The sequence below is a fragment of the Crocuta crocuta genome, unplaced genomic scaffold (genome assembly GCF_008692635.1).
Source record: "Crocuta crocuta isolate KB4526 unplaced genomic scaffold, BGI_CrCroc_1.0 scaffold197, whole genome shotgun sequence".
Lineage (NCBI taxonomy): Eukaryota > Metazoa > Chordata > Mammalia > Carnivora > Hyaenidae > Crocuta > Crocuta crocuta.
The window spans coordinates 6,177,046-6,198,608 of record NW_027532002.1 but is presented as its reverse complement, the minus strand read 5'-3'; the positions used below and the strand labels follow the sequence as shown (position 1 = coordinate 6,198,608).

At 48.0% G+C, this 21,563-nt stretch overlaps 1 protein-coding gene across 3 annotated transcripts in view; it reads right to left on the bottom strand.

The window, feature by feature from the left end:
- Positions 1–21,563, bottom strand: part of NOD1 (nucleotide binding oligomerization domain containing 1) — a 64,870-nt gene that overhangs the window by 25,291 nt on the left and 18,016 nt on the right. For 2 of the 3 annotated variants that reach the window (XM_077775413.1, XM_077775414.1), the window contains exons 2-8: positions 14,084–14,180; positions 12,078–12,389; positions 10,833–11,007; positions 5,682–7,506; positions 2,781–2,864; positions 1,319–1,402; positions 410–493 (exon numbers count right to left, since the gene is read on the bottom strand). In XM_077775413.1, coding sequence (XP_077631539.1) covers positions 410–493; positions 1,319–1,402; positions 2,781–2,864; positions 5,682–7,506; positions 10,833–11,007; positions 12,078–12,278 — 2,453 coding nt within the window. In that variant the 5' untranslated portion in view covers positions 12,279–12,389; positions 14,084–14,180. The remainder of the gene's footprint in view (positions 1–409; positions 494–1,318; positions 1,403–2,780; positions 2,865–5,681; positions 7,507–10,832; positions 11,008–12,077; positions 12,390–14,083; positions 14,181–21,563) is intronic. The other variant, XM_077775415.1, reaches the window with a different exon arrangement.

The following is a 21,563-nucleotide window of genomic DNA, read 5'->3' as shown; positions in this document are numbered from 1 at the left end:
CCCCTCCCGCTCCTCCACCCCCCCCCCCCACAGGTTTGCTCTCTCAAAAATAATAAACATTTTTAAAACGCCTCCAGGGAATACAGACCCCCCAGGTGAAGAACGCCGGCCTGCAGAGGCTTACCACAGGGCTAGCACAGCCCCCTCCATTCGCCGGCGGGGATAAGGAGCTTGGGCATGGATGACAGAAAAGTCTGCAGATGAAGTTGCAGGCAATCCTGGGACTTCCCACAATGGCTGCCAGATCCCGGCAGAAGCCAGCAGGGCTCCAGGGAGGATGTGCCCTGCGGCCTCCCCACAGCGGGCCCCAGCCACCCTTTGGGTGTATTTGTGTCCAAGAACCCCGGCAGGCGCTCTCGAACCCAGGACAGGTGGTATCGCACGCACAGGTGCCCGTGCCCCTACTCACCCAACTTCAAAGATCGATCTGCTGTTCTTCACAGCCAGGGCGAGGCACTTTCCTCCTTCGCTCGTTATCTTGTTCTCTCCCAGTCTGCAGAGAGAGCCGTGCTCTCATCAGCTCCCAGCTGCGGGGGGTGGGGGGGCTCCACCGTCAGCACCCTCGTCCCCAGCTCAGGGCCCCTCTTGGGAGGTGTGGGACCCGCAGCACCCATGCCCTGGGCTTCCTCTCAAGGAAGGACCCAAAGCCCTAGGGAGAGCCACTGGATTCCTCTCCAGGAGGTGGTCGCTGTCTGTGCCCAAACTTAGGGACCCATAAATGACCTTCTTTAAATGTCACTCATTTCCATCAGCAGGCGTGCCCCCCCCCCCACCAACTGCAAGTGGCAAACGTGTGTGTTCCCATCACCAATGCCGCACCACGGGCTCCTCCAAGCCTCGTGTTGTCACCTTTGGCAAAGCATTTCTGTGATGGGACTGAGGACTGAGCTCCTACTTGGCAAATGGGTGCTATGTCTGAATGGCTATGTTCCCCCCCAATCCATATTCTGAGACCCTGACCCCTAAGGCGACAGTATGAGGAGGCAAGGCCCTTGGAGGTGACTAGGTCACAAGGGTGGAGCTGTCATGAACGAGATCCCTGAGTTATTATAAGAGGCCCCACAGGGCTCCCCTTGCCAAGACTCCCCCCAAGGCAGGGGGCCCTGCGGAAATCCGAGCCTCATCCGCAGGTCACGATTCCTCCCTGCGGCCGGCTCTCCTTCCACACACACGTCTCTTAATTTGACCCTAGTGGCCCTGGGGCAAGCAGATGGCTTTAGGGGGAGTGCACCTCCTGGTGACTTATATTCTGTGTTTGAATCATGAAGGGGTGACCCATGGAGGCTACCGAACAAGCCGCCACGCCCGCCCCACTCACTTCAGGTGCGTGAGGCCTTTGCACTCGTCCAGGATTCTGGCGATGTACCTGGCTCCGACATCGGTGATCTGGTTGTTATACAGGCTTGGAGAGAAAGCACCGCATGAGACGTCGGGACTGCCAGTGCCAGCTTTTTGTGGGGTTTTTTTTGGCATAGTTGACACGATGTTGCAGTAGTTTCAGGTGTCCGGCACAGTGACCCCACAAGCTTACAAGTTACTCTGTGTTCACCATGAGCGTGGCCACCATCTGTCACCATACGATGCTCTCACAGTATCACTACGTTCTGTCCCTTTTATTCCCGTGTCCCCATGCCATCTAAACGACCCCCATTTTTTAAGTGGGTGTGTGCTGGCTGCTGATGTCTGAAGCCTGGGCTGAAAGGAGAGAGGAAGGGCCCACAGAGAGCAGTTGGGGGCTCCGGGGTCTCGAGGGCGGGTTCAGAGCCAGCTCCCGCCACTTCCCCAACCTCGGCTTCTGTCTGTGATGACAGAAAGAATGAGAAAGTATCACAGCGCCCCCACAGGGTCATTAGGGCGATTACATGCAACCAGAGAAGCGGCAGGTGATGGGTATTTTTCGGTTAAGGTTACGAGGGGCATCTTGAGGGGAAAATGAGTGTTGGAAGCGCCTGTCTCCATTGGTCATTTTACCGCCTGATACCAATTCAACAATAAGGCAGAAAAAAGCCGAACGTGGTAAACAGACAGGGTTCAAGTGCTCTGCAGTCACACAAAACTCCCGAGCCGGAAGGCACCCTGGGATCACTGGCTTCGAGGGCCTTATTCCATAGCCAGTAGAGTGAGGCTGGAGCCAGAGGGTAGGGGGTGGGGGTCTCCTGACAACAGGCTCCCGGTCAGCAGTGGCCAGGGGTGCGCCACAGCGCCTACACCTCAAATCCCAAAAGCTCTGAAAACACACAGCTTACCGTTACGGGGACTGATGTGGAGCATTTTGTGGGCTTTATCCCAAATACTTTGAATACTCATACATTTTGCTGCAGAAATATGAAATGACTTGAAACCAGGGTAACGCCCTTGACCTCACTGGCCATCTCACTGCTATACAGCACGTACACTGAATTCTGATTCCTGTTTTGCCCTCAGGGCTCTGGATGAGGGACTGTGGACCCACAGTGGTGAATCTAATATGTAAAAACAGTATCTAGCATTTAGAAATATAGCCCTAGCCACTCCCTCGGCAACCCCCGATCACCACTTGTAAAATACTTGCCTGTACTAGGATCCCGGTAGACAAGTGAAAGACGTTTCCGGGCTTGCTCAAAGAGTGGGCTGCTGGCCGACGCCAAGAGCAGAGCCCGAGACTCCTGGCCCCCAGTCCAGGGCTTTTCCTGGTGCCTCGGCCACCATTCCAGCCCCCCGGGGACCGGCATGAATGGCAGTCCCCCGCTCCCCTGTGTTATTACTACATAACTGACCCGGCACTGTTGAGGAATACGTACCCTAAAAAGGTCAGAATTTTGTATTTGGTCAGCTCTTCATATAGCACCTTTACCCCGCTGTCAGTGATCTGGTTGACGCTGAGTCTGAAACAAAACAGAGAAGGAAGTTAACGAATCATGGCAGCTGCTCCCTGTGGAGAAGCATTCATGCCACGAGGATCCAGAAGCTGGTAGGTCCTGGGGTTTTTCCGGCAATAAACGCCCCCGGAGGCAGTGGCCACGACAGTCGGCCGCATGGCTCCTCAAGGGCCTGGGCGTCGTGGGGCGGGCAGACCCACGTGGAACTGGCCTGTTGGTGAGGCTACAGCACAGCCCTGACTTGGCATGAGGGCTAACGAGATGCGTAAAGGACACGTGAAGCCGGCCACCTCCGACAGCCCGCATTTGCGGGTGGCCTATGCGTCAGCCAGGCCTTCTCTGTGGTTGTCACCGCACAGCGGGGGCCATGGGTTTGGAAACGTGTGGAGCTGTCTTTAGTGATGGCAAGAGGGGGGACAGGGCTCTCAGGTGCCCTGCAGAAGGCTGGACAGTCCCCACAAGAAGTCTCACCCAAAGGGCCACCAGCCTCCCCGTCTGGAGGTCACATTTACAGACGGGGACAGGAGAAAAGAGCCTTTGAGATGATGGATCTCTCCTGCACAAGGGCCAGCCACTCCCGGGAACTGTTCTACACAATCCCCACATAACAAGGTATTTGGATGTGACTAAGATGTGAAATAATTTTTGTTGTTCACTACCAAGTAATCTGTGTAACAAACTACCCTGATTTTCTTAATCCTTCACCCCATCGTTTACGTGAGGCCCAGGGATGGATGAGAGTGAGGGATCGGGATAGGTGAGACAGTAATCCAAGGGTCGGCAAACTTTTTTTGTAAAGGGCCACAGAGCAAGTATGTTAGGCTCTGAGGACCATGTGGTCTCTACTGCAGTTATTCGACTCTATAGTTGTGAAGCACCTGGGGGCGGGGCACGTGGGGGGCTCAGTTGGTTAAGCGTCCAACTTTGGCTCAGGTCATGATCTCACACAGTATGGGTTCTAGCCCCGTGTCAGGCTCTGTGCTGACAGCTCAGGGCCTGGAGCCTGCTTCGGGTTCTGTGTCTCCTTCTCTCTCTGTCCCTCCCCCGCTTGCACTCTGTCTCTCTCTCTAAACTGAATAAATGGTAAAAAAAAAAAAAAAAAAATTTCATAGTGTGAACCAGCTGACATGTAAACATATGGGTGTGGCTGTGTTCCAATAAAACTTTATTTACAAACACAAACCCTGGGACAAACTGGGCCAACAAGCTGACCTCTCTAATAGGCGAAAGACTGAACAAGTTTGATTTTTAGGCCACATCAAAATTATCAGGTCAGCTAGTCGGGCCCCCTCCTCCCGTGGTGCCCACACACTGCGTGGCCATCCCAGGGTGGCAGAGGCTGCTGGCAGAGGCTGCTGGTCACTTCCAATATCTGTGCTTTCTTAGAAATAGAAACCCCCATTTTCTGAACTCAGCACCTGTGATCAAGTTCACCCCCATGAAATCTAAGCGGAAGTCTCAGTAGCCATAGCTGACAAGTTCTCAAAAGAATGAGGTGTGTCCTAATTTGCCCCTTCTTCTTCCTGGAGGCTAGAATGTCAACTGAATGGCTGGAACTGAGCAGCCATGTTGGGCCAGGAGGTGGGAATCAGGAAGTGAGGGCAGCAAGGTCACTGTGAGGCTGAAGGGAGCCTGGGCTCCTGAGGGTCATGGAGGCACCATAGCAGCCCTGCCCTGCTCTCTGAAGGCAAGCTTGTAACCTATCCAAGCCACCAATATTTTGAGTTTTCACTAACCCCCAGCCCAAATTACCCCTAAGTCATGGTCTCGGGGAGCTCAAAACGCTTCTCTGAAATTGCCCATTTCCTCCCGCTCTGTCCTTCGCTGCTGTGGAGGAGACCTCCACCCGACAATAGATGGGGCAGAAGCACCACCTTGGTGCACTCTGTCTTAGCAGATGAGCACGGGGAGGCCCCAGTGAGAGTGCCCTAGGCTGAGAGCACAGAAAACAAGGCTGGCCTGGGCTCCCTACATCCCACCGTCCCCACATAAGGTACACTCTACTCAGAGTACCCAGGGTACCAGGGTACCCAGAATCAGGTCCAAATCGCCTCTGCTCTTCAGAAATGCATGAGCCAAGTTATGGAGAACCGTAACCATCACAGAGATTCACAAGCTGTACTTCATACAGGAAATGCTAACAGGATAATGCAGACTGCCTCTTTCCTCTAAACCATCAAACAGGAAACCACTCAGGAGCGAGCACTCTGTACGAAGATTCCCGGCAGCTCAGGGCAGCTGGCTTTGATCGAGTTGAGTAACAGAGGCCAGCGGGCACACCGTCTGCTTTTTATGCAGTCACAGAAGCGCCCACGTGCCAGAAACCTTTCACTGGCTCTCTTTGAGCCTCCCATAAATCTCAAAAGGTTGGTTCTTTAGGATTCCGCCTCTACCGCGGCCCTGCGGTGCGACCTTGAGAACATCTCTGTGCCGCCACACCCTCCTTTGCCAAAATGAAGGGAAGAGTCCCTCCCTACCACCTTAGAGGGTTGCTAAGAGGATTAAATCTGATAATGTTTGTAATGCACCTCCCCTTTCCTCAATAAATACCGGTTGTTATTACTGTCATTGCTAGGATACCAGCCTCTCCTTTCTCCAGATGAGGACTCAGAGTGGCTAAGCATCTCATTCAAGGACACCCAGCTGGGGCTTCTCCCCCTGCCCTCTGCCACCCGGAGGCAGAATAGACTCGGGTGTACCAACACCAGGGGTCACGGGTGCCAGGGTAATGCGGGAGCTCCTACCCCACGATGCTCGTCCTGGCGTCTCCCGAGCTCCCCCGCCCTGGCCCCGCAGGCTGCTCCCCGTGCCTGGCGGCCTCACCTGATGACGGTGAGGCGGCTGAAGCAGGGCTGCAGCTCCCGCACGCCGTAGTCGTTGAGGTTATTGTTGTCCAGGTCCAGGGCCAGCCGCTTGCGTAAGTGGTGCAGGACGAAGGAGAGGGCGCTGCAGTCGGCCGAGCAGGCGTTGCAGTAGGTCAGCTTGAGGTAGTCGGCGCAGATGCCCTTGGCCGCCAGCCGCCCCACCTTCTCGCTCTGCGTCTCGTAGATGCAGCGCAGCATCCAGATGAAGGTGGGCATGGCCTGCACCTGGCTGAAGCCCCCCGCCTGCAGGCGGGGCAGGCTCTTCAGGTAGCCCCGCGTGCTGGCAAACAGGTGCGCCCACAGGGCCCTGCGCTTTCTCCGCAGGACCGCGGCGGGCACCAGGTGCCGCAGGAGTTTCTGCTTGGCCTTGGACAAGAGCCCGCACAGGAAGAGGTTGGTGAACTGAAAGTGATCCTTGTTCTTGAAGGGGTCTTCCCCCGCCAGGCCGCTGCCCTTCAGGCACCGCACCGGGAGGAAGGAGGGGAAGCCGGGCTCGGGGGCCGCCCCGCCAGGGGGCGCGCACTCCTGGAAGAACCGCAGCAGCTGTCGCGTGCCTACTTTGTCGTCCGCCACGAGAAAGAAGGCCGTAAAGAAGGCCTGGAGGGTGACATGGAAAAACTCATAGGCCTGCTGGTCGCCCGCGAGGCCCTGCTCTGGCACGGCCCGCAGGAAGCCCAGCTGCAGCTCTCCATCCTGCACCTCGGCGGCCCGCACGTCCTCCTGGCTGAAGACAAAGAGGCTCCTCTCCATGCCCTGGTGCGCCACGCGCCCCAGCGAGCGCAAGGCGCCCTGGCCCGCGCGGAAGGTCTCCGTCTGGCTGCGCGTGTTCCGCTGGACCAGGCTGGTGGGCTGCGTCCTGTTCAGGTGGACTTCGGTGACCAGCAGGAAGACGTCCGTCAGGGTCACCATGCGGTCGGGCAGCTGCGTGGAGCCGTCCAAGACACTGTGGAAGTGCTGGAAACCGCGGAAGATGATCCAGCAGAAGAGCGGCACGGCGCACAGGCTGCAGAGGTTGGGGTTGGCCTCCAGCTGCGCCAGCAGGCGGTCCCGCACGGCCGGGTCGGGGAACACCCTCTGGGTGTAGTCCCGCAGGTGGCTGGGCGAGAAGCCCCGCAGAAATACCTTCTTGCGCAGGAGCTGGCGCGGGATCTCGATGCCCGTGCGGGCGGTGAGCAGCTTGGTGGCGCCCTTGAGCAGCTTCCCGCTGAGCAGGCTGGCCAGCAGGGCCAGGGGGTGGGCGGGCTCCCAGGGGGAGGAGGTGTCGGGCACACTGCTCAGGTCGAAGTCCGAGTGCAGCTCGTCCAGGCCGTCGAAGGTGAAGAGGGCCGTGTGGGGGAAGCGCAGCAGGAAGGCGAACACCTCATCCGGGTCCTGCTCCGGGTAGCAGTAATGCTTGAAGAGCAGGTCCTGCAGGCACAGCGTGTCGTCCTCCTTGAAGCAGCTGAACACTCGGCAGCGGAAGTGGAAGAAGAACTTGAACTCGGCGTCCAGCAGCCCCGCGGCCCATAGGCCCTGCAGCCGCTGCAGCAGCATGGACTTGCCCACGCCGGCGTCCCCGAAGATGAAGATGGTCTCTCCCTGCTCGCTGAGGACGCCGGTGGAGTGGTCCAGCAGGCAGGCCAGGCTGCCCAGCCGGCCCAGGCTCTCGTTCCGGAAGCCCACCAGCTCCACGATGGTGTCCGTGTACATCTCCTCCAGCAGCAGCTCCTCCTTCTGGGCGTAGCACAGGATGAACTTGGAGTCGAGGCCCAGTTGCTGTCGCAGCTTCTGGGTGTACCTGCTCACTGGGGTGGGGGTGGGGAGGACATAGCCAGTTCCATTGAAACCCTTTTTTTAAGTGTATTTAAGTAATCTCTATACCCAACACGGGACACGAACTCATGACCCCAAGGTCAAGAGCCACATGCTCTTGACTCTGACTGAGCCAGCCAGGCACCCCCTAAAACTCCTATTGTTGGGGAAGAAGTTGCCTTGACCATTCTTCTGCTTATCATACTGCTCTGAAAACAACCGGTAGTCTCACAAAACTAAATGCCAATGCTTTTGGTGAGAAAATACAACATTCGACATTAATCTGGATTGTAAATGAGCTGTGTGCCAAATCACCCAACAGTAAACTAAGATGAAAACTAGCCTTATTCAAACTGGGGGTCACTGACTTAGCACGTGCTCACAGGGGAGCAGACAGTAACATGCTCTCATGGGCATGGAGTTCAGCAAACCTGAGCTAGAGATGGGCCTTAACACCAAGAGGGAGGTGGTCNTTAAGCGTCCAACTTGGGCTCTGGTCATGATCTCACGGTTCATGAGTTCAAGCCCTGCATGGGGCTCCACACTGGTGGCAGGGAGCCTGCTTGGGATATTTTCTCTCTCTCTCTCTCTCTCTCTCTCTCTCTCCTTCCCTCCCACTCTCTCTCTCTGCCCCTCCCCCACTCATGCATGAGAGCTTTCTCTCCAAATAAATAAACTTAAAAAATACCATTGGGATTTTAATTATAATTCAGTTACAAAAATAAGACATACGTGCCCATTTCCAAATTCATCTATAACTTTTTCCCACCAACTGAGTTCAACTTGGTTGTTTGATTAAAATTTGTGAATTATACTTCTTATAGCTTGAGGCAGGCATAACTTACATACTATAAACTCACATATTTTACAATAGGCATTGTACATTACTCAACGATTTTTTACTCAATTTGCAAAGTTATGCAAACATCAGAACAATCCAGTTCTAAAACATCTCCATCATAAGCCCACTTCTAGCCAATCTCTGCCCCTGGCCCTAGGCACCTGCCAATCTTCTTTCTGTCTCTATTAATTTGCCTTTTCTGGACATTTCATATAAATAGAATCACACAATATGTAGTCTTTCACATCTGGCTTTGTAGAGTGACTTCTACTTTAAGAGCGATACTAAAGTAGCTGGTTAAAGGAACCAGTGGAGACATCTTTTTGAAAGAATCATTCCTCACAGGCAGGAACAGTATTCTTTTCTCCCGTGGAAGAAAACAGAATGAAGCGGGAAGGAGCAGTAAGAATAAGAAACTATCAGTGGCCATGGGTATCTGTCAGAGCTTGGCCCCGACATTGCTGGTTGGTCAGGTTTTCCCTAAGCACACATCTGATTGTCTGGGACACTGTCCTTTTTTTCCCTGTGTTCAAGGTCAAACTAGATTCTTTAAACATCAGCGTCTGGGACCTTGGTGCTGGTATATTTTCAACAAGCATCTCAAACTAGAGAGAGGCATGGAAAGAAGACTCTTTGGCTCCCAGGCCAGATCATGGCCCGGATTACATGGGCTCCCTGTACCTTGGATTGCTCTTGTCCTTATCACCATGTGCAAATACACATTTATGTGATTACTGTTGGGGCTCCGGCAGTGGCCTCCGAGCTCCCTGAGAACAAGAACCATCTCTGGTCTGCTCTACACGAAAGCCCTGGCACCCAGCACAATGCCTTTGCCCATAGTGGGTACATCAGTAATACCTGTTGGACTAATTGATTAGCTAATGCAGTACCGCTGTGCTTTGGAAATGAGGACTGGCAACATAGGGGTGATGGAACAATCCTTTGCCTAGAATATAATCTCCCAATGAGTAAGAATCCTGGGCCAGATGTCTTTCCAGGGGAATTCTACCAGAACATGTAAGGAAGAGTCAATATCTATTCTCAAACTGTTCCAAAAAAATAGAAATAGAAGGAAACCTTCAAACTCATTCTACAAAGCCAGCATTACCTTGATTCCAAAACTAGACAGAGAGACTCCATTAAAAAGGAGAAGTGTAGACCAATGGCCCTGGTGGACATGAATGCAAAAATTCTCAACAAGATTAGCAAATCGAATTCAACAGTACATTAAAAGAATTATTCACCATAATCAAGTGGGATTTATTCCTGGGGTTTCAGGTCTAGTTCAAGATTCACAAATCAATCAACATGATAGACCAAGTTAATAAAGGAAAGGATAAGAACCATATGATCCTCTCAAGAGACGCAGAAAAAGTATCCATTCTTGATAAAAATGCTCAACAAAGTAGGGATGGGTGGAGTATACATCAACATCATAAACAAAAAAGACCCACAGCTAATATTATCCTCAATGGGGAAAAACTGAGAGCCTTTCCCCTATGGTCAGGAACAAGCCAAGGATGTCCACTTTCAACATTACTATTTACCAGAGTACTGTAAGTTTTAGCCTCAGCAATCAGACAACAACAAGAAATAAAAGGCATCCAAATCAGCAAGGAAGAAATCAAACGTTCACTATTTGCAGGCGACAGGATACTCTACGTAGAAAATCCAAAAGAGTTACCAAAAAAAAAAAAAAAGGCTAGAACTAATACATGAATTCAACTAAGTCACAGAACATAAAAAGCAGCGTGCCGAAAACTGTTGCATTTCTATACAACAACAAAGCAGCAGAAAAAGAAATCAAGCAATCAATCCCATTTGCAATTGTACCAAAAACAGTAAGATACCCAGGAATAGGGGCACCTAGGTGACTCAGGTCATGATCTCGCACTCTGTGAGTTTGAGCCCCACATTGGGCTCTGTGCTGACAGCTAGCTCAGAGCCTGGAGCCTGCTTTGGATTCTGTATCTCCCTCTCTATCTGCCCCTCCCTTGTTCACACTCTGTCTCTCAAAAATACATAAACGTTAAAAATAAAAAAAAAAAAAAGATACCCAGAAATAAACCTAACTAAAGAGGTAATCTTTGAAAAAATTTTAAAGAGGAAAAAAAATTTATCCTTGAGTTTGTGCAACCATTATGTCTATAGATGTCAGAACAGGAAGTAACCAAGAGACCATGAGAGAGGCTATTGCCACACTTGCACACGCCTCTCTATGGATCAGACCAGCTACGTGAGCTCAGTTCAGTCACAGTCCCCGGGCTGCACAGGACAACAGAAAACACAGCACTGGGCCTACTACTGCCTGAGGTGGACGTCAGGGCTGACTATGGTGGACCATGCCTTCGTGCACTACTGAGCCCACACACCACAGCATTCCCAAACCCCAGGGCCTTGCTTGCTTCCTGTCTGCAGTCTCCCCCCGAACCGCCGCTCCCAGCCCCCCCTTCACCTCACCCCGGGGCAGTCTCATACCTGGGTCTGTGTTGACAACAGCTTTGCTCTGAATGAGCTCGGAGGGGCAGAAGCCAATCTCTGACAGCCAAGGCCTGAGATCCACGTAAGCATCTGCGAGCTGCTGGAGCACGTAGAGGAAGAACTCGGACACCTCCTCACCCTTGCTCTGTACCAGGTCCAGAATTTTGCGGACCTGACAGCGGCGTAAACACAAGGGGGTGAGCTAGCGCTTGCGAACACCCCTCCCCACCAGAAAGGCCCACATGCAGGGATCTAAGCTCTTACTACAGCCTTGAGCTTGCCTGTCCACCCAGCGGTGTGAGATGCTACCTACTGAAGGCCTAGAATCTGTGAAGGGGACCTATTTTAGTAAGAAATTAAACCACATAGCTCTAAGAAACCAGGGGGCTTCCATGAACCCCAAAATAAAACGGTTAGAATCACACAAGAGCTGTGCCCGCCCCTGAAATTCTTCCTGTGTCTCCACGTCCCTCTTAACCTAACACTACTGCTGGCCAGGAGTGTTGCAGGGAGGAAGTTACCGCTCAGACATAATGAGGTGGGTGCTGGGCCACACAGCAAGGGGCCAACAGACCCCCATGTTATACCCTAAAAGAGCCTTTTTGTATTATTTAAAATGCAAGTGAAAAATCACAAAAGTCAGTTACTGTGCTTCCCGGGCAAAACCCCTCTGGTCTCCCCAGAGCCTGGCAGGATCATGTTACAAACAAGTTCTGTCACTCCTTCACCCAGAGTTTTTGGTCTCGCAATTCTATTTTTCAGGAGAGGACACAAAACCAACATGAAACTGAGGGTTGTTAAGACCTCCTGCGGGGGAGTGTGGAAAAGCCTTTACTGTGGACCCAGCCTGGGACACGGCTGTTCCCAAGCCAGAGGCAAGGTCATTCTCAGAGCCTTACCCAGCAGCGAGCAGCTCCCTGGGGCTTAAGGGTACTGCATGAACATCCCTGATAAGGGTTGGGATGGTCATTTTCTTTTCCCCTCCTCCTACTCGAAAGTGGATTGAAAACAACCGGTTTGGGAAGCATTACAGAGCAAGGAGGGCGGAGATGTAAGAGAAGTCTGCTCCCAGTGCGCACACAGAAGCAAAACGTGCAATGTGTGTAATAAGCCGATAACTCGAGCGTTTCTGTTTTATAAATGACCCCAGTGGGAATTCCACCAATGTGCTAATGTCCCAGAGGCCCTCACTCAGGTCAGCGGGAGAAGCCCCTTCTGGCTACCAGCCCCTGTCACCAGCACCTTGTCAGGCTGCGTGGGGCAGGCGCACACGATCTCCGCATCTTCAGACGAGAAGTAGTCATTCTTCAGCAAGTTGTCCACCAGACACTGGGTGTTGCGGATATGAGTGACCAGAAGCTCCCGGTTGATTTTCAACAATTTAACGTGGGAGTGAGAGTCTGACGGAATGATTCCCATCTCACCGTGGCCCTGCTTGTCCATGGCTAAAGGAGCAAGCGGCTACTTTGCCCAAATTCATCTTTGGCTACATGTATCTTCCCGGCAGTAGGCCAATCAGGATCCAGGGCGCCCGCCTCTCTCTCAGTGCTGCCCCTGAAGAGACCAACGGAAGTGCCAATGAAACGAAAGCCATGGGAAGGGTCCCTCCCTGCCCTTTGGTCCTGGAATTTCTCTACTTCAAGCAGGACGAGTCGTGCTTAACATGGCGATCTGAGACGTATTAAAGAAAAAAATCCTAACTGAATCGCTTCTGCTTGGGGGTTCCATGCCTAGAGAGGGGGACCAGACATATATAGCAGATATACAGCAAAACTTGTTTATTTCCTTTTAAATAAAAGCATGCCTCAACCCTAGCCTGGGATAGAGATGGAAAGATATATTCTTTTCCACAAAAAGGTTAACCGGGACTGGAAGTGTCCACATACCCCAAGAGGGGAGCAAGAGAATTGGGAGCAAAGGAATCACGGTGTGGGAGGGGATGTTGTGGGGGGAAGGGTCTGATAGCAAAACAGCCTGAGGAGGGAGACAGCCAGCATGAGGTCTCCTGTGGTAGCCAGAGCTCAGGAACTGGGGCACAGCGGCGTCTCGGTCATGTTACTGCCCATTCTGGGTGTGCCAGAGCCCTCCTGCACCCCTGCTCCAGCTACCCTCACGTCTCCGGCAAAGTCTGCTATATGCAAACACCTCGGGGAATGAAGGAGAAGCATTGGCCACGTGTGGAGTGAAGCAGGGCAGGGGAGGGCAAGAGGGACTTCCAAGTGGCAAATGACCAGGAAAGGCCATCTCTCTGGCAACCCTTGAAAACCTTGTGCACCCGCTGAACTTCCTGTCTGGGTAGAAACTGGGACCCAAGTCATTTTATCTGGGTATTAAAAACTAACTTGGGGGCGCCTGGGTGGCTCAGTTGGTTGAGCATCTGACTTTAGCTCAGGTCATGACCTCACGGTTCGTGGGTTCTGAGCTATCAGCACAGAGCCTGCTTGGGATTCTCTGTCTCTCTCTCTCTCTGCCCCTCCCCACTCAGGCACTCTCAAAAATAAATAAATATTAAGAAGCTTTTAAAAAAACTAACTTGGGTTCATCTGAGCTACCCTAAATTGCACTGATTTCCTTTCTTGTTCCTTAAGATCCTACAGCCACTTCTCCACTCATCCTTGTGTATATAAAATGAGTCATTATCTTAGAAGTAGAAAGGCCTCTACCTGGCCACTCAGTCCCTCGTCTCGGTAGGAAAACTCACAGATTTCAGAGAGACAGTTTTTAAACTTTTTTTGTTGAGCCCCGCCCACCTCCTACCCCCCACAAATGACAGGCCTGTAAACATTCTTCACGTTTTACAAGCCCACATCTGTTAACATTCAAGTTTGGTGGTTCTCGATTTTTTTCCCCCACGTCACACATGAGTCTCCTGGTCTTTGACACACGTCCAGTTTTCCTTATTTCACTTATCAATTTGCTAAACATTGGAAGCCTTCCAGCGATTTCTCCATGGGACCCTGCCCAATATCTTTCCTTTTATAATCTGAGTGATTGTGCGAGAGACAGTACACTTGAACATTCTAAGCAGCAGGAGGGCAAGGCATTTTACCAAAAAGAACTTTCAGGGATGGAAATGATTGGTTAGTTACTGTTGTCCGAGAAGTATGCTCCCCTCTTAGATGTGAATTCAGCCTTTTCCACTGAGGCCAATTGGATGTCCCATTTTAGAATCCACAGCTTTGGAAAACTGGGCCCCTGAAGGGATGCCCAGGTGATAATATTAAATTTAAATTAGAGGTTAATGATACCTTTTTATGTTTCTGGCATTATTCTTTGAAGTCAGTCAGAATATTTGAGAACAACATTCTCTCCTTAAATCTTCAACTTCCAGTTTCTCTCTGGAATCTGCAAAATCAAGAAAAATAAAAGTTTTCTTTGAAAACACTGTTGCAATGAATGGTGAACAAATGAAATTGATGACTAGATAGTTTTAAATCCACAACTCAAGGATGCTGGGGTACCATCCATGGAGTCTTCCTTCAGGACAGTGTTTTCTACATGTCATTCAGACAACATATTCACGTTTTTTTGGGGGGGGGGCGGTTGGCCATAATGGAGTCCTACCTATACTTTATTTGCTTAACTTTGTGCTTTAAATTGACTGCCTAGATTCTAGTTTTTATTTTAGTTCTAGTATAGTTAACACACAGTGTAATATTAGTTTCAGGTGTACAATAGAGTGATTCAACACTTCCAAACGTCACCCATCACCCAGCACTCATCACAGCAAGTACACTCCTTAATCCCCATAAACTATTTTAAAACCCAGATTAATTCAATTTTTTTTTTAAAGTAGGCTTCACACCCAGCATAGAGCCCAATGCGGGGCTTGAACTCATGACCCTGAGATCAAGACCTGAGCTGAGATCACTAAGCCACTTAGGAGCCCCAAAACTCAGATTCATCTTAAAGGAAAATTTTAGATCACCATTGGAAATGAAAACTATCATTTTCAATAAGTAGAAAGTTAACACAAAAATAAATTCGTTGCAAATAACACCATGCTGTTGGATTCCAGTTCAACTGTGCTGTCTGGGAAGATCCGAGGTCTGAAGCCTGTTTGCTCTTAGGAACATTTGAGGGCAGTAAAGACACAGTAGTACAAAACTGAACCTTCTTTTGGTAATAATCTTAAATCTGAGAGAACCGGAAAGGGAACTGCCTTCCTGCTTCATGATGCAGTATTTTGCCGGCCACAGCTCCTGCAGAACAAGGCTTGTAATGGGTATGACATCTCATCTGTTCAAACCTAATCTGCGTCCATCTGCAACAAGGGTTCCATTTTACTCACGGCTCTTGCCTCTTCTGAGCCTGAGATTCCCACAAAACCAATGACCTCTCTCCTCAGCCTGCCCCATAATAACCCCACAGACATTTCCATAGCTTACCATCAAAGGCAGAAACTTTATTCTCCTGATTTACAGCCACCTAAGCAAAGCGATGAATTACGTGCCAGCCAGCTGGTGAGGAGGCTGTTGTATTATACTTTCCAAAGCCCTGGTTTGAGGTTTAATCAGATTTGCAGAATGAGCTCAATTCAGCAGGAACTTAAGGTGAAGAAAGCTGAACCTGCCCTGGGAAACAGAATCCAAGGGTAGACCAAATGTATACCATGGGACACTGTAGAGAAATTCAGTTCACGGGCATCTGGAATACCAACAGAGCCAGGGATCTCCTGGCCCCAACAGGGGATCTGTGACTATCTTCGCGGTAAAAGGTGGGTCTGCCTAGTGAGGCCAGTCTAGTTGTCACTTCCAGGCAGACAGAAGACCAAAGTTGGGCCAGGGTCAGGTTTGGTGAGCTAGGCCTGCTCTGATGGGTGGGGCTCTCCCGGGCAGTGGTGCAGAGCCAAGAAGATGGAAGGTGGAGATCCTGGTGAGGCATGTCCAAGAAACGACCAAAGAAAACAGTAAGCCAATGGAGGCGGCTGGAAAACTAGACAGAACCATAGCAGAACAAAAGGTCAGGGAAGGGCCCGTCTACCACCTAAGGCCATCTCTTGTGACAGAGGTGAGTGGGGGTGGAGCCTATTGGTGGGGAGGGGGTCTCTTGGGAGCTGAGGGGGTTAGATGGCACCCCCACCCACTCATCTTCTTCCTGGCTTTCTGATCTGCCCTCAGAGAGCTTTAGTAACAGAATGCCAGGGTCCATCTATCACCCCAGGCTCCTTATGGAAATCTGGGCCCAAGTCCCATCTTGCAATTTGGTCTTCTAAACTAAAGTTTGCAGAGCCTCCAGAAAAGAGTATGTGGGGGGGAAGGCTCAGGGAAGATTCTCTGAGGAAAATAAAGCAAGTACTGGGGAAGGGCAGGCATTCAAAGGAAAAAAGGGTTAGAGACAGGAGAGAGAAATTCTGTATAAGACTATAGAGCACATTGTTGACTAGAAATGAAACGCAAGCCACACGTGTAATCTAAGATTTTCTAGTTGCCCTAGAAATTATTACATTAATAAATGTAAAAGGAAATCAATCTTAATAATATTTTATTTAACTCAATATATTAAATACATTATTGCAATATGTAATCAACATAGAATTAAAGGAATATCTTACATTCATTTTTTTTCATGCTAAGGCTCTGAAATCCAGTGTGCATTTTACACTTAGACCACTTCTCAGTTTGAACCAGTCACATGTCAAGTGTTCACCAACTGCACGTGGCCAGTGGCTACTGTGTTGCATGGCGCAGCTATAGAGAAACTGCTGGAAGCTGGTGTAGGAAGACATCAGAGCTCCTGTCCTGTCCCTGTTCCATTTTAAATACCAATGTCAAGAATGAATGAAATGGCGTTGCAGATTAGTTTCACCGAAAGTCAGTGAGGCAGGTAGTTAAAAAAGTGAGGTCACTGACAGTTCTGCCAACTCAGAAAGGAAATAAATACTGGTTTATAGACCTATCGGTTTAGAGGCAGCATACAATTCCTTTCAACTATTACATACAAATTTACAGCTTTGTATGCTTCCAAAGATTAAAACTAAGAACTGTTTTTTGTCAAAGCATTTTTGTGAGGGGCGCTTGGGTAGCTCAGTCAGTCAAGCATCTAACTTCAGGTCAGGTCATAATCTCATGATTCATGAGTTTGAGCTCCACTTCAGGCTCTTCAGCTCAGTGCCTGGAGCCTGCTTTGGATTCTGTGACTCCTCTCTCTGCCCTTCCCTGCTCATATGCTCTCTCTCTCTCAAAAATAAATATTTTTTAGAAATTTTAAATGCTATTGATAGTATAATGAGACACTCATAGACCAGATGTAGGAATGTACCCTGGTGGAGACCATCTGGGAACCCATTTAACAGTATGTATCAAGAGCCTGTGAAAAGTTCAGTTCCCATGCTAGAAATCAGTCTTCTGCAAATATTTCCAACTCTAGAAATCTGCCTTCTGAAAACGTTCAGGGATTCTGACAATTTTGTGGGTTTTTTTTTTTTTTAAACAGTTTTCTTCTGCTTCTAGCTGGGATACAGTAGCTTATGACCCCCACAGAGGTCAGCTGCAGGTGAAGTGATCAACAAATTGGGGTACATTCATTCAGTAGAGCAATATTCAATAATAAATATGAAGGAAATATGACATGAATATCACAGATATTATGCTGAGTAAGAGAAAACAGACTCAAAAGAGTACATAATATATGATTCCATTCATACAATTCCAGGAATCTGAACTATAAATCAGAGCAGTGGTCCCCTGGGGTGGTTGGGGTGGGAAGACAGGAGAAATTAACTGCATAGAGAAACAAGAGAAATTTCGGAGGAGACAGAAATGTCCTTTATCTTTTTTTAAAGTTTTTTTAAATGTTTGTTTATTTTTTGAGAGAGAGATAGAGATACAGAGCTTCACAACTCTGTGGAGGGTAGGGAGCCATTTGTGCAAAGAGAGAACAGAGAAAGTGGGAAAGTGTAGTGCATTGGGATTGCACAAGAAAAGCATTCCCTCTCCATCCCCCACCAAAAGTAGCTGGCGAGAAATAGTGAAAACACTCACAGGGGACTTGACAAGAAATCTGTTCCCCAAAACCATTGATGGGTAGAAAGGAGAGGGTTTCAATACCACCAGGATTCTATAAACAGAGGACAGAGTCTGCAGGTTCAAAGCTCAGTCACTGGTGGTGCTCCAATGATGGAGTAGGGCAAAGCCCCAGGAGGGGGCAGCAGTCTGAGGGTTCCCTGTGCCATGTGGGGAGAAGCAGTCCCCCTGCTTGGGGTACATTTGGTAGAGGCCAGATGGCCTCCTCACAGGCAAAGTCTCAGCAGACCCTGGAGAGAAGCCATGTTTGTTGGTATTGGGACAAAGATGCCAGAGTGTGGGGAAACTTGGTGCTGGCTAGGTGTGATTTGCGATAAACGTTTTCTTTCTTTTTCTCTATCCTATCAAGCTTCTTTCAACAAGCAGATTGAAGTATACCTAGGATGAAGCTTCCTTTAATTTGTTGTTTTTAATTTTTACATTTTTATTTTTTATTAATTTTTTTCTTCCTCCAAAATGAAAAGATGAAAGAATTCACTCCAAAATAAAGAATAGGAATGAATGACAGCCAGAGATTTAATCAACACAGATATAAGTAAAATGTCTGAATTAGAACTTAAAACCATGATTATCAGAATACTATCTGGGGTTGAAAAAAGCATAGAAGACACCAGAGAACCCCTTTCAGCAGAGATAAAAGAACTAAAATCTAGTCAGGCCAAAATAAAAAATGCTATAACCGAGATGCAATCTTGAATGAATGTTGTGATGGCAAGGATGGATGAAGCAGAGCAGTGAATCAGTGATAAAGAAGATAAAATGTCAGAAAATAATGAAGCAGAAAAAAAGAGGGAAACAAAGGCAAAGAGCTGATACAAAACTTAGAGAATTCAGTGACTTATTAAAAGTTAATAACATTTGAAACACAGGAGTTCTAGAAGATGAAGAGAGAGAAAAGGGGGCAAAAGGTTTATGTGAGCAAAGTATAGTGGAAAACTTTCCTAATCTGGGGAAGGACACAGACATCCAAATCCAAGAAGCACAGAGAACTCCTATTAGATTCAACAGAACCTGACCATCCTGAAGGCATATCATAGTCAAATTCACAAAATACACTGAGAAGGAAAGAATTATGAAAGCAGAAAGGGAAAAAAAAGTCCTTAACCTACAAGGGAAGACAGATCAGATTCACAGCAGATCTGTCCACAGAAATTCGGCAGAACAGAAGGGAGTGGCAAGATATATTCAACATGCTGACTCGGAAAAATATTCAGCCAAGAATTCTTTATCCAGCAAGCCGTCATTCACTATAGAAGGAGAGAGAAAGAGTTTCCTAGACAAACAAAAACTAAAGGAGTTCATGACTATTAAACCAGCCCTGCAAGAAATTTTAAGGGAGGGGCGCCTGGGTGGCTTAGTCGGTTAAGCGTCCGACTTTCGCTTGGGTCATGATCTCATGGTTCGTGGGTTCGAGCCCCGCGTCGGGCTCTGTGCTGACTGCCAGCTCAGAGCCTGGAGCCTGTTTCAGTCTGTGACTCCCTCTCTCTCTGACCCTCCCCTGCTCACGCTTTCTCTCTCTCCTCGAAGTAAATAAAAAATTAAAAAAAAAAAAAAAAAGAAATTTTAAGGGAGACTCTTTGAGTGGAGAAAAAAACAAAACAAAAAAGACCAAAAGCAACAAAGAGAAGAAAGTACCAGAGAACATGACCAGAAAACGCCAACTCTACAGGCAACACAATGGCACTGACAATGGACTAAATGTATCTTTTGATACAGGATATCAGAATGGAGAAGAAAACAAGACCCATCTATATGCTGCCTGCAAAAGACTCATTTCAGACTTAATGACACCTGCAGATTGAAAGTAAGTGGTTGGAGAACCATCTATAATGCTAATGGACATCAAAAGAAAGCTAGAGTAGCCATACTTATATCAGACAAACTAGATTTTAAAACAAAGACTGTAACAAGAGATGAAGAAAAGCATTATATCATAATTAAGGGGTCTATCCACCAAGAAGATCTAACAATTGTACATATGTACTTCCCCAACTTGGAGACACCCAAATATATAAGTTGATTAATCACAAACATAAAGAAACTCATTCATAATAATACTATAACAGTTAGGGACTTTACACCTCCACTTACATCTAAGCAGAAAAGCAGCAAGGAAACAATGGCTTTAAATGACACACTGGACAAGATGGACTTAACAGACATTTTCAGAACACTTCATCCTAAAGCAGAATACAGATTCTTCTCAAGTGCACAGGGAAGATTTTCCAGAATAGATCACATACTGGGTCACAAATCAGCCCTCAACAAGTACAAAAAGATTAATATCATACCATGCATATTTTCAGACCACAGTGCTATGAAATTTGAAATCAACCACAGGAAAAAATTTCGAAAGACTCTGAATATTTGAAGATTAAAGAACATCCTACTAAAGAAGAAATGGGTTAACCAAGAAATTAAATAGGAAATTAAAAAGTACATGGAAGCCAATGAAAATGAAAACACAACCATTCAAAACTTCTGGAATGCAGCAAAGGCGGTCATAAGAGGGAAGTATATAGCAATCCAGGCCTTCCTAAAGAAGTAAGAAATGTCTCAAATACACAACCTAACCTTATACCTAAGAGAGCTGGAAAAAGAACAGTAAATAAAGCCCAAAACCAGCAGAAGAAGGGAAGTAACAAAGACTAGAGCAAAAATCAATGATATTAAAATCAAAGAAACAGTAGAAGAGGTCAACAAAACCAGGAGCTGTTTCTTTGAAAGAATTAACAAAATTGATAAACCCCTCACCAGAAAGGAAAAAGAACCCAAGTAAATAAAGTCATGAATGAAAGAGGAACGTTCACAACCAACACCAAAGAAATACAAACAATAATGAGAATATTATGAGCAGTTGTATGTCAATAAATTGGGCAATTTGGAAGAAATGGACAAATTCCTAGAAACATATAAACTACCAAAAGTGAAACAAGAAGAAATAAAAAACTTGAACACACCCATACTCAGTAAAGAAACTCAATCAGTAATAAAAAATCTCCCAATAAGAGTCTAGGGTCGGAAGGCTTTCTATGGGAATTCTTCCCAACATTCAAAGAAGAGTGAACACCATTCCAAAAAGTAGAAATAGAAGGAAAACTTCCAAACTCATTCTACAAAGCCAGCACTACTTTGATTCCAAAACCAAAGATCCCACTAAAAAGGAGAACTACAAACCAGTGTCCCTGATGAACATGGATGCAAAAATTCTCAACAAGATACTAGCAAACCAGATCCAACAATACATTAAAAGAATTATTTACCATGATCAAGTGAGATTTATTCCTGGGCTGCACGGCTGGTTCAATATCCACAAATCAATCACCCTGATACATCACATTAATGAAAGAAAGGGTAAGGACCACATAATCCTCCCAACAGATGCAGAAAAACCATTTGACAAAATACAGCATCCTTTCTTGATAAAAACCCTCAACGAAGTAGGGATAGATAGAACACACCACAACATCATTAAGGACATATATGAAAGCCCCATAGCTAATATCATCCTCAATGGGGGAAAAACTTAGTGCTTTCACCCTAAGGTCGGAACACAAGAGGGATGTCCACTCTCACCACTGTTGTTCAACATAGTGTTGGAAATCCTAGCCTCAGCAATCAGACAACAAAGAGAAATAAAAAGGCATTCTAATTGGCAAGGAAGAAGTCAAACTTTCACTCTTCGCAAACGACATGATACTCT